Source organism: Gymnoscopelus microlampas, assembly GCF_963454915.1.
Source record: "Gymnoscopelus microlampas genome assembly, chromosome: 3".
Taxonomy (NCBI): Eukaryota; Metazoa; Chordata; class Actinopteri; order Myctophiformes; family Myctophidae; genus Gymnoscopelus; species Gymnoscopelus microlampas.
This window is the reverse complement of record NC_139940.1, coordinates 24,770,416-24,787,484: the sequence shown is the minus strand read 5'-3', so window position 1 is coordinate 24,787,484 and position 17,069 is coordinate 24,770,416. Positions and strand designations below refer to the sequence as shown.

The 17,069-nt window shown below is 39.8% G+C and overlaps 1 protein-coding gene across 3 annotated transcripts; it reads left to right on the top strand.

Moving 5' to 3' along the window:
- The first annotated feature begins 997 nt into the window (after nt 1-997).
- Nucleotides 998-11,830, top strand: lingo4b (leucine rich repeat and Ig domain containing 4b). Of its 3 annotated transcripts, none has more exons than XM_084052872.1 (3): nt 998-1,077; nt 9,557-9,664; nt 10,009-11,830. In XM_084052872.1, the coding sequence occupies exon 3, from the start codon at nt 10,021-10,023 to the stop codon at nt 11,818-11,820; it is 1,800 nt and encodes a 599-aa protein (XP_083908998.1). In that variant the 5' UTR covers nt 998-1,077; nt 9,557-9,664; nt 10,009-10,020; the 3' UTR covers nt 11,821-11,830. The 3 variants fall into 3 exon arrangements, with proteins under 3 accessions (XP_083908998.1, XP_083908997.1, XP_083908999.1); XM_084052871.1 differs by lacking the exon at nt 998-1,077 and adding an exon at nt 6,216-6,479; XM_084052873.1 differs by lacking the exon at nt 998-1,077 and adding an exon at nt 6,216-6,483.
- Nucleotides 11,831-17,069: the final 5,239 nt, after the last annotated feature.

Here is a 17,069-nt window from a genome sequence, read left to right as displayed (position 1 = left end):
CTTTGCCACCACATTGCGCGTCTGTAGCGATGTGGATGTTGTCAACAGTTTCTTTGTTATTATGGCTCTTCGACCAAACCACCCTCTCGTGTGGATGGACCATCGGACGGTGTTATAAATCAATGGAGTTTTCTCACTTGTTCAGTTGACATGCGGTAAAGCACTCCGGACGCAGTGTTGCCATGTCTGTTTATTATAAGCGACTTTGGGTTTGTTTTTCGTAAAGTTGCTTAGTTGCGGGTTGCGTTTTTTTTGCTTGTTTGTTTCTAAAGTGTAGGCTAGTTGCTTATTTCGGCTTATTTCCTAATGTTGTTTAAACCAGTGGTTCTCAAACATTTTTTATGTCAAGGACCCCAAATTAATATGTATTTGTAGTTGACTCAACCTTCTGAAAATATTTTGAGCCAGAGATCCCATAGCCTACTGCTACAAGATTTTTTGGGTTTGAAAATATTCCTACATTTTTTCCCCCCAATATTTTTCTTTGGAAATAGCAGATCTATAAGCTCACAGCGCGCAACGCGAGCTTGTAGATCTGCTATTTTCAAATAGCCAATAGGGTTAGAGAAATAGAGACTCTAACCCAAGAATCCACATGAGCACAACTATAGAGTGCTCATGTGGATTCTTTTGGGCATGTTTTCCTAGACATGGTTGCTTATTTCAATCACACAATCTGGCAACACTAGTTGACATGCGGTAAAGCAGCACTCCGGACGCTGTGTAAACAGATCATGTGTGTGGATGGACCAGCATCAGCACCATCACGGATTCAGAAGGAAGGCGGGCTTTCTGAAGCATCAAGAGAATAAAGATATAAGTCGACCTAAATTATTTCACGATCGTAATTATTCTGAAACTCCCCGAGGTTCATGCAGTGGCAAGAAATTAATGAAGAAAAGGAGGGCGAATTAAATTGAGAGTCTTCAGGCAGATGTTTCCAAGTCTTGCGCGAAACAGTCAGAAACAGACGCGGGAAATCCTGTCAAGATCATTGTGTGGGGCTGAAAGGGATACACGTTATAGTTATAGCATCTGATTCTGCAGTAACCTATACATTCATGCACCTTCAAACTGGTAAGTTTAATTATTTCTGAAATGTGTTGTTGTCAGTGGTGGAAAAAAGTAGCCTACTCACATTTTTTACTTAAGTAAAAGTATCAATACTGCAATTTAGAAATACTCTGTTACAAGTAGAAGTCACGTATTCAAAATTTACTTGAATAAAAGTTCAAAAGTATTGGTATCAATAGCCTACTAATTACCAAAAGTAGAAAGTACTCGTTATGCACAAGGTTTCAAATGTATGAAATGCATTAAAATCTTTTGAAAATAGCAGATCTACAAGTTCACAACGTGGCTTATTGTGAGCTTGTAGATCTGCTATTTTCAAATGGCAAAATGTATATAGGGCTCAAGTGATTATTATATGTTTTGTAAGAATAATCTAAATCTTCAAAATAACTAGTAACTAAAGTTTTCAAATAATTATAGTGGAGTAAAAGTACAATATTTGCCTCTGAGATGTAGTAGTGGAGTAGAAGTACTGAAAATTGGACTCCAGTAAAGTAAAAATACCTCAAAATTGTAATTAAGTTACAGTACTTGAGTACATGTACTTAGTTACTTTACACCACTGATTATTTATTTCTGAAATGGGTTGTTTACTTCTTAGTCCTAAACGCCGCCTATTAGGCTGTCAGTCTGTTGAACAGAACATCACAATGAATTTTCATTTTTGCTCCACTACCCTAAACTTATTTTAAGCTCAGTAGCCTACCTGTCGACAGTTGGACATACAGGTTTTGAATATTTTATTTGACCTGTTTATGGTGACAGTAGCCTAATTGAAGAGCCATCTTTAGTGATCTTCCCGTTCTTATATCTATGTTTAAAGGGCCAGCACACTATTTAGATTTTCTTAATGAACTGGATGTATGCACAAATTTGTTATTTCCGTCAAATCAAATGCATGGTGTGAAATTGCTGCTGTAACATCTATATTCTGCAACTATTGTTGAGTGTGGCACTATAGGCTACACTTGAATTGACTGTGTGAAATAACTTTGATAGCTACCCTTAAAGTGGACGTGAAGTCAATTTGTTTGTAGCCTATAGTGCATTTTACGATTAGCCTATAACTAGATTGATGGTGCATCCTCTTTTTCCCCTTGAGTGCTGGTATTAGAATTGCCAACAGTGTTGTATTTTCAGCCTATGTTGTTCTCAAGCTGGATATGTTACTTGCTGAACCTAACTAAACATTACATTTGTTAACTTGGCTAATGGTAGATTATTTTGTATATTTTTGTCTCACCTGCAGTCTGATAAGTTACAGGAGTAACAGTTTAGTCACAGTGGAGAGGTAAACTCTCCCCTGAGACAGGCAGTCAGTCTTCTCTTCCTGTCATAATGAGGAAAGATATCATAATGGTGAAGTATGGCTGCGGAGCCACATCCACATCAAGAGAGTGCCAAGGATTTGATGCTTGGGACTCTGCCAAATAGGCAATTTAATCAGAGGACATTTTGTGCTCAGGAAGTATGTCCGTCTCCTTGTTAGGGAACGATTTATCTGGAATTGTTGTAATAGTTGGCCAGACCAGACCGGAATTGATTATACTCAGATGAATATATCTTCTATCACTGTGTTTTGTTGGTCACAGCGGCAGTCAGATAAGATTTTAATGCACATTCTGTATAATAATTATACAATTTCCAGGAGGCAAGGCTTGCAGAGTCACTGTCCCATTAGGGAAAAAAATAAGAGAATGTCCTCTGACAATGTTACTGCAGCTTCGACTCCACTACCGCAACCTTTAATAACAGGCATATGTAGCTGAAGAGCACTGAAGATATCTGTGAAGCACTGAGTTTGGAATAACACACACATGCTCATCAAGTTTATTTATTTTGTATTATATAACCATTGCCGGCAAAACAATTAAGCACAAATTCTTATTCAGAATTCAGGCAAGACCTTTTGATGGAGAGTCCGTGTTTTTATTTGCATTTAAAAGGCAATACGATTAGCATCAATTTAAAACCTTGATATTTTTTTCCTTCTTTACACCAAAAGGGCAGCACTCTCAATTTTCACACCAGTGCTGCCCCGGGTCAACTGTCTCAAAGGGCAGCATTTTTTGTTTGTTTTCTGCTCATTTCTACACCCATATGGAGGGATAAAGACAGTCTATACAGGACAGAATATGTGCCCGCAGCATGTTGCCTGCTGCATACAAAAGGAATATCCAGGCCACATAGTCATTTGAAGTTCACCATCCATATGTTTTCATGTAGATGAATAGAGAGATAATATGTTCAGTACCAGTGGGGTATGAAACCTTGAGTTAAGAATTTAATGCCACTGGCCTGTGGCTTATATCAATAATACAGGCTTTATGCTATACAAAGATGTCATGCTACAAAGTTGAGTCTTTAATGCTGTGGTTCTCAAATGTTCTCAGAAGAGAAAGAAAAACAAAAATCAAAGGCAGTGCCAAACAGAAAGGTCTTTAGTTGTGTTTGCTAGGGTTCAGGTGGCCTCTTTATTTGCCAAATTTGTTTTTATCTTATACATTTATGTAAAATATCCAAATACCACATTTTGAGATACATTGTCATTTCAAAAGAGTTTCAGCATTTTACACCAAAACTGATTGTAGATCGGACAGGATTAAGTGGGATGAGTCTCAGGGGCAATCTTACACTTTCAAAGGTCAAACTTCTTACACTGCTCCAAAAAGAAAGCACACACCAAAAGCTAAAAAGATAGCCAAGGGGAAACGCATACAAAAGCGCTGTAAGGTATCATTTAAAACATTATATGCTATATTATACGAAGTGTATTAGCAATTTGTCACTCCATGTATCCCTGTCAGATACAGACATACAGAAGGCTACATGGTGTTAATTCTTCCAGAGGGATCAGAAAGCAGGTGGAGCCAGGAATGGTGATCCTGGTGCAGCTAGGGTTTCGGTGTCTTGCTAAAACACTCTTTTGACAGGGATGGACACATTAGTGGTGTTGGCAGTAGCACAGCACTCCAAATGATTTGTCGGTCCCCTTTAGCCTTTGCACTATTATAGCTGGCTGGCTCAATTGGAATCAAGGTGGGATTGTGGACTGGCCCCATCAGATTAGCAGGTAGGCCGGTAAGTGTGCCAAAGAGAAACCCACCCCCCCCCCACCTGTCCAATAGTGTGAGAGGATTAAGTAGTTGATCGCTTTTCAGGGAAAAAGCAAGCCATGACAAACTAGAGTGATTTGTCTTTTGTTTTTTCTTTGTTCTGAGGAGGTCAACCAAATTGGTTCCCCCCTTAACTTGCATCAGAAGAGTGGGACTAAAGGGACTTTCATTCTTTTAATTTAAAGAAAGTATAGAGTTTCCTTACAGCACAAACCCATGATCATTGTTTGCCCTGTGTCACAAACCTTCTAAATATTAATAAGCTGCTGCCCCGTCTTGTTGCTGTCTGAGTCTATTTTAAATTAAATTAGGAGTTGGGGGTACATTTTTTATAAACTGCCTGAGCCAATTAAAGGCAGAGCATCTTGCTTTCTATCAGTCACCTCTTGTTTGAAACCAATTGACCTTCTTCATGTGCTCTCAACCCATCAATGCTAGCTGAAACAACCTAATTTGTCATGTCACGTTGTGGCTGCACAGATTCCCTCCTCTCATTTATTTGTGCTATTATTAATATTGCAGACAGTGTACTTTGTGCGAACGTGTCTTCGGTCTCACACTTGGAACACCACTTTCATTTCTCTGTAGTAATACTGGCTTGAATGGTTGTCATGGTGACCCACTTCTGTCACTGCCTGCCAAAACAAACAACATTTGTAAATACTTTTGCATCAATCTTTCTCTCTATTAGTACAGTATGTCACCCTGTCTCTCCATCATTTGGACGCTCTGCTGTCTTTTTCTTTCTCTCATCTGTCTCCTCCTCTGTCTTTCTCTCGTCTCCCACGCTCCCTCTCATACAAGCAGACTCTATAATAGACACATGTGGACACAAGCACACAGACATTTGCACCCAACATTGACAATATATAGGCTCCACAGTGAATTGGCAACAATGTCTCAAAAGCCTGAGCTTTTGAAAAGGAAACTTTTCAAATATGCAAAAACCCACCGAGGCACAAAAGTAATATAATCATATTTGTCACAGACATGAGTTTGAAGCCAGACAGACATATGCGCCTCTTTATCTTTACCATGCATGCCAAATTAGAATATGAAATCAAACAAACGCACCCCTACTGTTTCGTATTAGTATTCATTGACCTACATTACATTTATGGGACTTTTTGAAAATTTGGTGAGAAAAGGCTTATGCAACTTTCCTGTTGTAACCCGGATTGATTTGAACCCCGGTCTCCTGCGCAAGTGCTGAATGTTTTACCATTGAGCTAATAGAGGCTGCCTGTTTGCTCAGGGGATGCATTTAATCTTGACCTTCGGGTCAAAATTTGTGTCAAACCAGAAACAGGATTGTGTCAAAGGTCATGTCTCACCTAGACACAGGATCTAAATGTCTCAATAGAAGAGCAGGGAGACCAAATACAACCACCCCAATTGTATAAGTTATATTGTATTAACATACTCTACCATACAGATTGGACAAAATTAAATCTTATATATAAAAAACAGTTAAAGAGGGCCTTTAAAGTAGTTTTTGAGCTCTCGTCCGACGTCCCACCTTCCCTGGCATTGCTCAATGGGGCAAGATGCACACACATTTTAAGAGCTCTGTTGTTTTCTTGTTGTCTGGCACTCAGCTGTTCTGCCCACCTTTTAATACATGCTAGTGGCACGCTTGAGCATGACTCTGGGGCTACCATACAGCAGCAGGTGCCAGGAAATTGTCTTTCACTCACACATACTCACACATACACACACACACACACACACACACACACGCGCGCTTGCACGCACACATATTCAGAGACCCATTTAGAAAACAGAAGCATGACAACCAGCATGCACTCACACACACAACTCAAATTCATACTCACACTCACACATAGAGTATGCAACCATATCTTTCTCTCTCTCCCGTCTCTCCACCCCCTCTCTCCCCTCTCTCTCTCACCTACGGTACAGAGATACAGCGACCCTAGCACATACAGTCACACACATTGTGCGATCTCGATTGTTGTTTTGTTCTCCACTGTTGTTCTGTTCCAGCTGCCTTCATTTCGGGATTTGAGCCAAGGTCTTTTCTTTCACACCACGACTAAAAATAGTACTTAGACAAGTGGCAGAAAGTACAGCAAGGCATTCACTGAGCATTCTCTGTCATATGTGGTGGCGTGCAAATTTTCCTACTAGGGAGGGACGTCCATTTGAAAGAGCAAATTCAGTTGGAATTAAAAGACTTACACGCTTTCAGCCCATCCGAAGTCACCTTCACCATAAGACGTGACACACCTGTGGTATTACGATGGAACTGTTCATCTGAAGTTGTCAGTAAGTTTGTTCTGTCTGACAAGTTGTGTGACATGTTGTGTGTCCCAACATGGAAGAATGGAATCTTGAGGAATGTCAGATTAATCTTAAAAGCTTAGAGCTCAGAGCAATCTCATTTCAACGCAGCTGTAATGGAGCCATTACAGAAGTGAAAAGAACCAAAGTTAATTTGGGAATCACTGCATTGTTTATTTCTTTGCAGTTGACTGTTAGGTTGCTGTGCGTCATTCACTTTAGCAACATAATGAATGTGATGAGCTCATAGTCACTTTGGTCAATGTGATGAACACTAAAAACAGCAATAGGGGAATCTGCAGCTGTGGGCACTCTGTAAAATCCATGGCAGTTTATTGATGTATCATGTACACATTTTTAACATGTGCTATCTACAACTTGACCATAATATGAAAACTGATCTTTATTCCAAAAGATGTTTTTTACTGCTGGGTAAATAAATTAAGCAAGTTCTTGGTGGGTTCAGATCATGTGTGATGAGCATTTACCATAGTTTTTGTTACTTTTTTCTTTATTAACTGAATGATCAATAGATGAGTCGATTATGAAAATATTAGTATTACGATTGTCCGGGTTAAGGTTATTTCCCGTTTGACTTTGATATTGCTTGTGTTTGACATTGTAAGGGTTTATGAGATAAGAGCTAAAGCGGGAGTTATGCAAAAGGTTTACCGTCACTTAAACTATCATGTTATCGGTCAAGTGGACCCTATGTGGCGAGGTTAGCCATGCTTTAGCAAATTAAATAAATCCAAACGACAAGATCCAATCCACTGGTAAGGCCACAAAATAAGACAGTATAGCTTCAAGGACAACATTCTTAAATCTTGGCCTAGGACAGCTCAATCCATACTGTATGACAAATCACTCCAAAAACCATAAAGCATGAGAATTCAAGACTATGTCATCAGTTATTAAGTCTGAAGCTGAGAATTAATTTAGAAAGATGCTGAAGGTGACTGGGGAAAGGAGGGTGTATTTTCTTGTACAGGCTGACTGGTAACACCATTATAGAACAAAGGTCATTTGGTAGTAAAATTTTAAAGACGCATAGTGGTCACTAAATCAGTCTGGTATTGGATTGTCTATAGAGTGCCTCCTGATGCTATGCTTTTAAACATCACAAATGTGAGTAGGGTGTGTAATGGCTTTGGGAGAGTTGTTTCTGTTCACAGATAGGGCTATTTCAGACCATGCCATGGGCAATGAGTGCTATTCCCCTTTATATTCTTGATGGTGTCACTAATAGAAGTGCAAGGCGGATATATGTAATAGAAAATAGTTAGTGTAATTAACTGGTAACAGTACACCATGTGACTAGTATTCACAGAGGGTGAGAAATACATTTTCCAAATTCACTTATTCACTCACTTTCTAATTTGACAGACAGGGTCAGCTCTTGCCGTGACTCCAGGGTCATGATCCTTGGCTAAGATGTATCTAGATGGTGTATTGCAGAGCCAGGAGGATTTCTTGTCCCAGTCAGTGTGGTTGGGATGGGGGTGGGGTGAGGGGGGGGTGCACAAGGACTGAGAGCCCGGCCTCAATCAGACACCCATGCACCAGCCGGCGACATCGCACACCTGCCAGTCTCTGTCTTTCACTAGATGGCACAGTGGGATCAACACTTTTAAATTGTGCAAGTTCCTCCATCCTCAGGACTATGTGCACAGTAAATCTGGCGTGAGAGTGACACAAGTGGTTCTACGCATTTCAAAGCAAATGCGAGAGACAAAGATCTGGCACTGCTGTCAATTTAGCCATTCAGATGGAGAGGATGCACTGAGGTTGTGAGACGTATAAATATAAACTACCCTTTAGAAAGTCTCTGATTGTGGACTGTGAGAGACTACGGCAGTGGCAGGTTTGAATGGCCTTGAATTTCTTTGTAATGATTAGATATGGCATGTAGTTACTTGCATGTCGTAGTTAATAGCTCCTTTACGCTCATGTTTATTTTTTAGCAAAGAGTCAAATATTTGTATACTGTTGCTTTCAGTGTAAAACCCATGTATGCACAAACATACCTGGACTGGCAATACAAATGATTCAGATTCTGTTTTACTTTGCTACATTCTTTTCTCAAAACCGCAGCATGAGATAATATAACACATAGCAGGCTGAGAGTTTGTGAGTTACTCCTTGTTGCTCTGGACATGGTTTTAAAGACAATGTATCAATTACAGTAAATATTGTCCCAGCATTTAAGTGGAACAGTGGCAGTGCATGAGCAAGAAATAATATTGTAAAATATGATCTGCTTTGATGTGTTCAATTTGGATTTGTCAGTTTATGATTCAAGTCTTTCATAGCATGGGGCCCATTGATTTGTTTTTGAGTGCTTGTGAGTATTTTCCCTAATTAAGATAAAATTATATTGATTTTCCCAATTGACATGGCTATTGGCATCATTCTCACAAGTTGAAAACTTTCTACAGTTTGTTGCAAGGATCCAGTTATTATAAGTGTTATCATTTGATTTAATGTCCTTCAAAAATATGCTCATTTCAAATCAAACGCTTCCTATTCCCAAAGTGTACTCCACCTGCCTTGTCTAATCATTGACCCGGATTCCTGTTGGTTTGCTTAAAACCAGATGCCCTCAGGTGCCTCGTGCACGTTTATAAGCTGGATGTACTAATGAGTGCTTTTAGAGTACAGAAGAGCTTACAGTATGTGGTCTTTGATATGGTTTATCAATTCATTTCTCTAGTGTCTCAGCCTGAAACATAGATGTGAGGATAGAACTTGCTGAGTGAAAAGGATGTGGAGAGGAAGCATTCTTTCATAATCAGTTATGTTAGGATTTCATTGCCTGCATTAAAGAGATGTACTATAAGTACGTCTCACGAATTTCAACTGCTTACTGAGCCTGAAAGTCAAAATGTACGCAATGACTCAGGCTTATAAATCCACTGCAAGAAAAACTTACAGTAGTGTACAGAGTCAGACTGCATTTTGGAGTTTTACCTCAAAATGTTGTAGACTCTAGACTATAAAACACTATCCATGCATTTTTAATGTTGCTTCAAGATTCTCTTCTCTCTCTCCTCTCTCAACAGGCCATTCTCAAGGACATGTTAACATAACCACATCTCTACAGAAGACTTCAGCCTAATTCCATTTTTACCACCACTGGTTATGAAAATCTGCACCCCAACATTCAAACGGTATGTTTTAATATACATATTTTAACAAACTACATGCAATAATATAATAATAATAATAATAAAAATAATAAGGGTAATAATAATAATAATAATACAATAATAATAATAATTATTATTATTATAATATACATTTTTATTATTTTAATATTAAATTATAATTATAAAATGAATACAGATATAAAGAATACAGGCATGCTGCATCTGGCTTTAGATTCATTTTATTTTATCCCATATTTTGAAGATGCCAGACAAAATTTTACTGTATACAATTGATATCACCAATACCACTGCATGAATTGTCAAAAACATTACCACCTCTGACTACTGTATGTCTCCCTTTTCAGCCAGGAGACAAGATGTTTGTGGAGTCTGTTGTCCGATGGGGGGCCTGGAGCATCCTGCTCCACTTTGGATTGGATGTTTCTGCAGCGAGCTGTCCTTCAAGGTGTGCATGTCGACCTGACACAACAGAAGTGAACTGCTCTGGAAGACATTTCACCTCAGTGCCGGAGGGCTTTTCCAGTGACACCAGGTTTTTGGACTTATCTCACAATAAACTTAAGACTCTGGGACGGCGCCAGTTCTCTGGCTTCTCGCAACTTCAAGAGTTGGACCTCAGTGATAATGTGATCTCTATGATAGAGGTGGAAGCCTTCCAGGGCCTGCAGAACCTCAGGAGTCTTTGCATTAAGAGCAACCGACTTAAAATCCTCCCGGTTGGGGTGTTTTCAGGCCTATCCAGTCTGCGCTTCCTAGATCTCAGTCAGAATGAGATTCTTGTCTTCCTGGACTTCACCTTCAGGGAATTGGTGGGCCTCCAGACACTGGAAGCTGGGGAGAATGACGTGGTATTCATCTCCCAGCGGGCCTTCGTTGGTCTGCAGAACCTGCAGGAACTTAATCTGGATCGCAGCAATCTGACCTCCATCCCTACCGAGGCACTGTCACAGCTCCAGAGCCTGGCGACTCTACGCATGCTACGCCTCACCATCTCAGCACTGCCCAACAATGCTTTCCGCCGGCTCCACCGCCTACAGAGCCTCCTGATCGCAAACTGGCCAATGTTAGACACTATTGCTAGCAACAGCCTGATCGGTCTCAATCTCACCTCTCTTGTCATCAGCAACTGCAACCTCAGTGTAGTTCCATACTCTGCGCTGCGTCATTTGGTTTACCTACGCTACCTGGACCTGTCATACAACCCCATTACAATCATACAGGGTAATCTGTTGGGGGACCTGCTGAGGCTCCAGGAGCTACACTTGGCAGGGGGCAGCCTGCTACAAATAGCGCTGGGGGCCTTCAGGGGATTGGCCTATTTCCGCATGCTCAACGTATCATCCAATCAGCTAACCACCTTGGAGGAGAGTGCCTTTCACTCAGTTGGGAACCTGCAGGTTCTGAGACTGGATGGGAATCCCTTGGCGTGTGACTGCCGACTTCTTTGGGTGGTACGCAGGCGTTTGCGGCTCAACTTTGATGGGCGTCAACCTACCTGTTCATCTCCTGATATGGTGCGAGAGCGTGAATTCAGAGACTTCTCAGAGAAGGAGCTCCCAAGGCTGTTCACCTGCCGTTCAGCCCGTGTCCTTGATCACAGGCCGCAGGAAGCTAGAGTAGAAGAGGGCACCACGGTCCTGTTCTCCTGCCAGGCTGATGGTGATCCAGCCCCATCCATCACGTGGACCTCAGCCCGCAAAGTTTTGCTTTCTTTGACGGGCCGAATCAGGGTTTTGCCGAATGGTACTCTAGAAGTGCGTTACGCTCAGGTTCAGGATAGCGGCACGTACCAGTGCACAGCAAGCAATGCAGCTGGCAATGACAGCCTGTTGGTCAGTCTGCAGGTGAGGGGGTTCCCACGAAACCGCACCATACCCTTTCTTACAGAAGAAGGGTCATCACACTCAACTAGTGCCAACTCCTCTGCTCAGATGGCAAAGCCATACCCATTTGATGCTAAGACATTGGTCATTGCCACCACCATGGGCTTCCTGTCCTTTCTCAGTTCTGTGGCAATCTGTTTTGTTTTCATGTTCTTCTGGAGCCAGAGCAAAGGCCAGGTCAAACACACAACTACTATTGACTTTGTTCCCCGTGCCTCCACGGGGGGAGGAGATGGAGGGGACGGTGGCAGGTTCACCATGAAGCTGATCTAAAACCCAAAATTCAATATTGACCCTACCACCTCCTGTGCTACGGAGACCCCGCTGGGACACCCACGGCCTCGGTCCTCTATTAGAAGGCTCTGGTATTTCATAGGGCAAATTAAAGCCCATTTGTTGGGCTACTGCTTGTCCTATTCTAATTTTAGAGCTGAAATGTCTGTGCTCACTTGGCTTTGTCAACTAACTGATGAATATCTCATGAGCCTAGAATAGAAAGACAATAGGCTGTGTGTGAGGCTGCAAATCCATCCCATTTTGTCATGCATTTAGTTTTTGTGGAGTATCATGATGAGGCAAATGTAAATACCATTTAAACGTTGTAGATCAAGCCTTTTGACAGTGTAAAAAATATATTTTATTTTCATAGACTTTGGGAATGACACAATTGAAAACAGTTCAATTTTAATATATTTTCTTCATACTGTATGTCATCAAACATATCAGGTGTGCTTGGTTAAACATCCATGTGTGCTTGGCTTTATGTCTCAACCTGTCAATACAGGCCAAGCAACCATTTGATCTTTGACCCGAGAGTTGCTATTTATGCTTACCCACGGGGGATCATTTCAGAGACTGTCAGCTCAGCAATTGACCATATACACATGGCGGCCATTTTGGTCTTACGTCATACTCGGTCGGTGGGAACCCCCACACAGCATCGTTTTCCCACCCAAGTATGATATAAGAGCAAATGGCTGACTCTAATGCAAACACACGACGATCATTGAAATATATGTAGAATAGATTACTTTAGACAAAACGTTTCTGACTTTTGGAAATGCCTATTTTGGACCTTTGCTGTACATGACAGGAATATTACTTTGTGTTCTGCATACAATTTAGGAAAACCTAAAAATATTGTAGTGCCATTTTGTTGATGGTATACTTTATAATACTATGTATATAAGATTGTATCCCAATGTCATTTCACACTTTATGCAATCATTTTTCAGGTCCAGATTGGATCACGTTTAAATTTATTTTTTTTATCTGATTTTGTCAGGTGCTTGAGGAGAATCCTTGTTACTTAAACGTCACTATGATATTTTTTTTTACATTCATGTAATCTCACATTTAAAGGTAGGGTAAGTGATTTGCAATTATTCAAATAATTGCAAAATGGGTCTATATTCTGATAGTACTCATTGCTATAGAGTGTTTGTTCAGTAAAAGGAGTCTCCCATGTCTCTCCAACTCTTTATTAAACAGAAAATGTATTTTCAGTGCTCTCTCCTGATTGGCTTATATGTTGTCACCTACCTGAAAATGTACTATATTCTGTTTAATAAAGACCTGGAGAGACCCCTGTGACCGAACAAACGCTCTGTAGCAATAATTACTATCAGAATATAGTACGTTAAGCTTTTAACAAAGAAAAGAAAAAAAAGAAAAAATATCACTTACCCTACCTTTAATGTAGTTTTTACCCACACTCATAGAACACAATGAATAACATAACAAATGTGCCTGAAGAACATTCACATGACTGAGAAAATCAGTGATAAAATAATCATTGCTGGCTTGTAATTCTGAATGATAGTATAGACCAAGGACATTTTTGTCCTCTTGGGTTTATTCCATCACTTCATCTGTTGCTGAGGATTAGTGTCACTTTTGTACCATACTGTATAAACTTACTGTGTACATACAGCACACACAAATCAATACTTTGTTATGCCATGAAAATGGATGTAAGCTGTGTGTACGCATATATTGTGCACACATTTAACATTTTCAATTTGTTGTTTTAACTATCTTGTTTGTAAGATACACTTAAAACTTTGCATTTCAAAGTATTAAATGCCTATATTTAAACTTGTGTTGTCTCTGTGCTTTTCCTCGAGCTGTGATCGGTGATTATGAAAGAAAACAAAAAAGATTAAGTATACCCAAAGTCAATCTCACTGTGGGTCGTTCTTGGGCTCTATTTAAAATGATTCAGCTGCTATTGTTAGATAGATGGCATTAGAACACTTTTTTTTCAGAACTAAGCTAACTTAATCTCAGAGCTCTGAGGCCTGTTTCAGGTGATTAGAGCAGACAGATGACCTTGCAGTCCCAGAGAATACAATAATACTGTATATTTTAATGTTAGGCACACATGGTTTTCTTAATGATCTGATTAGATGAAATAATGCCCATTGCCCAGAGATACGTAATGGTCCCATACTCTGGAACATGTAACTTTACTGGCTCAAGCCTGAATACCAGTAGAGCATTAACTAATTTATCTCCCTTACTGTTGATTTACTTTCTGCCTTAATAAAGAGTGAAACCTAGAAGATCATGTGTACCCACTCACCCGTGACCATGGCTTGATTCATCTAGAGCAGGGGTCTTCAACAGGGGGTCCGGGACCCCTAGGGGGTCCTCAGAGCTACTATAGGGGGTCCGCCAAATCTGTGTGTGATTTTTTACATTAACCACTTGAACCCTAGAATTCCTTTTCTGAGGGGAACATTAGCCGAAAATAGCAGATCTACAAGCTCTCAACGCCTTGCGCTGCGAGGCGTTGAGAGCTTGTAGATCGGCTATTTTTGGCAAAGAGGCTATAGGTGTAGAGGGAAAAAAGAGCAGACTAAGTAAAAAAAAAAACTAATCTGAAACACAATTTTATACAATATAGAGTAGGGGGTCCCTGCTTCATCTCTCTCTCAGCTAGGGGGTCCTTGGCCTGAAAACGTTGAAGACCCCTGATCTAGAGGTGTTGTATGTATGATGTATCATGAGTGTGATGGACTGATGGGCTTATGTTAACCTTTGAGCACCACTGACATTCTCTCACTGCACAGCAATATGGATTCAATGGACAGCAAATAGTTTCCCTCTCTCTCATGCAGTTTGCCCAGAATAACCCAGATTTTTTTATAATCACGTGTAAGAGCAGAGATTTAAACCCTTTTGGATTACCTCTGCATGCCTCAATCTGTGTCTGGCGGCTGTTACCTCCCCAGGCCCAGCCTGGATCTGTTTTAATAGATCTACTTCCTCTTTGGGGGAGAAGTCAAGGGTCAGATTAAAGCAGTGTTTATAAGCCAATGGTCCTGATGACTTGCAAACACTCACTACTGAGAACATTATAGTCTACTCACATCTGTTGCTAGGCTATTTAAGTTCCCTATTGGCTCCAAGGTGATGGAATCAGTTACACTAAACATTCATGTTCACCTTAATTTTGCCATCATCCAAACAGAAGATCAGCACTGATACTCAAGCTCCCATCAAACTCAACAACTAAATTTGCATCCCTCAAGAGCACTAAGCAATATATTTAGCCTCATTTAGTAATGAACACCTCTATGTTTTTTCCTCCTTTGGTCATTTGATAATTTTCGTCATTTTACAGTATTTCTTTATCTAACTTAACTTTCGAGTCTTACGTTAATTTAACTTATTTTGGGGGAAAAGACATTCAATGTTGAAACACATATCATGAATGTATTAAAGGCTTATTTCCAGCGTTGTCCTCGTGGGTGTCAATTCTTTATATTAGTATTCACCACCAAGGGGTGCTAAAACCTTTTAGAAAGAAGACCTAAAAGAGGTCTTCTTTCTCAATCATCATCATTAGAAAGCATAATATTCTAATTTGCGCTAAGTATCTGAAAGTAGGCCTGCCTACAGAGATGATTGCAAATATCACATGCAATCATCCTTTGCGCTGATTTTACTGGATTGGCTTGGACAAAATGTTGACATTCAGTAATGTTTGACTAGAAGCTGCTGTCCATAGGCTACATTTCTACAGAAATTCCAACATACAGCGCAGCACCACCAGGTTGACCTCACGTTTGACAGTCAGGTGGATTAATCAACCAAGATTTAGCCTATCCCATACAATGACAGGAGCTATATAGATTGTAGGTTGACTGTAAACAATTGCCATTCAGGCAGAGAGCCCTAAACTGACCTCTGTGTAATGTTGTTTTCTTGCATACAACCATGCTCTAGGAATCCTCTTGCCCCTGGGAACCTACATCATATATTGGAACCTCATGAACCCACATGGATTTGTACAATTTGCTCTTCAATCATCTTATCTTATCTTACTACTATATAATTGACAAAAGCTCTGCAAAGCAACCCTCACATCTAGTATCTAATTATCAGTGGTGGAAAAGGTACTCAATATTGCAATGTAGAGTTCAAAATGTTCAAAATGTAGGCTACTACTTGAGTAAAAGTACAAAGATATTGGTATCAAAATGGAGCCTACTTAAAGTATCAAAAGTAGAAAGTACTCATTATGCAGAATGTCCCATTTCACAAGTTTTCAAATGTATAAAATGTATAAAAATCTTTTGAAAATAGCAGATCTACAAGCTCACAATGCGTTGCATTGTGATGTTTTGTGAGCTGAAGTGGTTAATGTGCAGTATATGTTGTGTAATAATAATACAAATCTACAAAGTAACTAGTAACTAAAACGTTTTCAAATATTTGTACAGTGATTAGTGGAGTACCCTATAAGTATAATATTTCCCTCTCATATGTAGTGGAGTAGAAGTTAAAGTATACTGAAAAAGTAAATTGGAAATACTCCAGTAAAGTAAAAAATACCTTAAAATCGTACTTAAGTACAGTACTTAAGCAAATGTCCATACTTACTTCACTGCTAATTAGGCCTATCTACAGTTCATGTTTACAAGATGGCTATCATTTAAAATTAGGCAGTTTAACTACGCAGATTCATTTTACAGCAGAAACACATTGCTGACTCATCTCACTGAAGTGGGCAGTGGCTAATGACAGTTATTGATTTACTACAGTAATAGACGTTGATTGATTTGGGATATGCTAGGCTAAGGCTACTATAGCTGACTGTTTGGTGAAATTACTTACACTAAATCATAATTATTCTAAATTTTATTGTGAAAATGGGAATTCGGAATTGTAGGGATTTAAACGGTCTATTTGGTGTATTTTCAACAGGGTTTATAACAATTTATTGACCTCTTGAAAACTAAACAGATCTTGAGCATAACAATTTAGTTGATTATTTGGAACATATACCAAAAAGATAATTAGATTAAAAGCAAACTCAAAAGAAAGCAGCCATTCAGAACATGAAAATCGGTGATGATGTATGTCGTGTGACGGTCGTCTATCACGACCGTCATGGATGAACTTCAACCTGGTGTTTGCACTTTCTCCCTTCTAGCCCGTACATATACATAAACGTTAAAATATCAAATATAAAGAGCTTACTCCATGGCCACAAATGTTAAAATTATGTACGG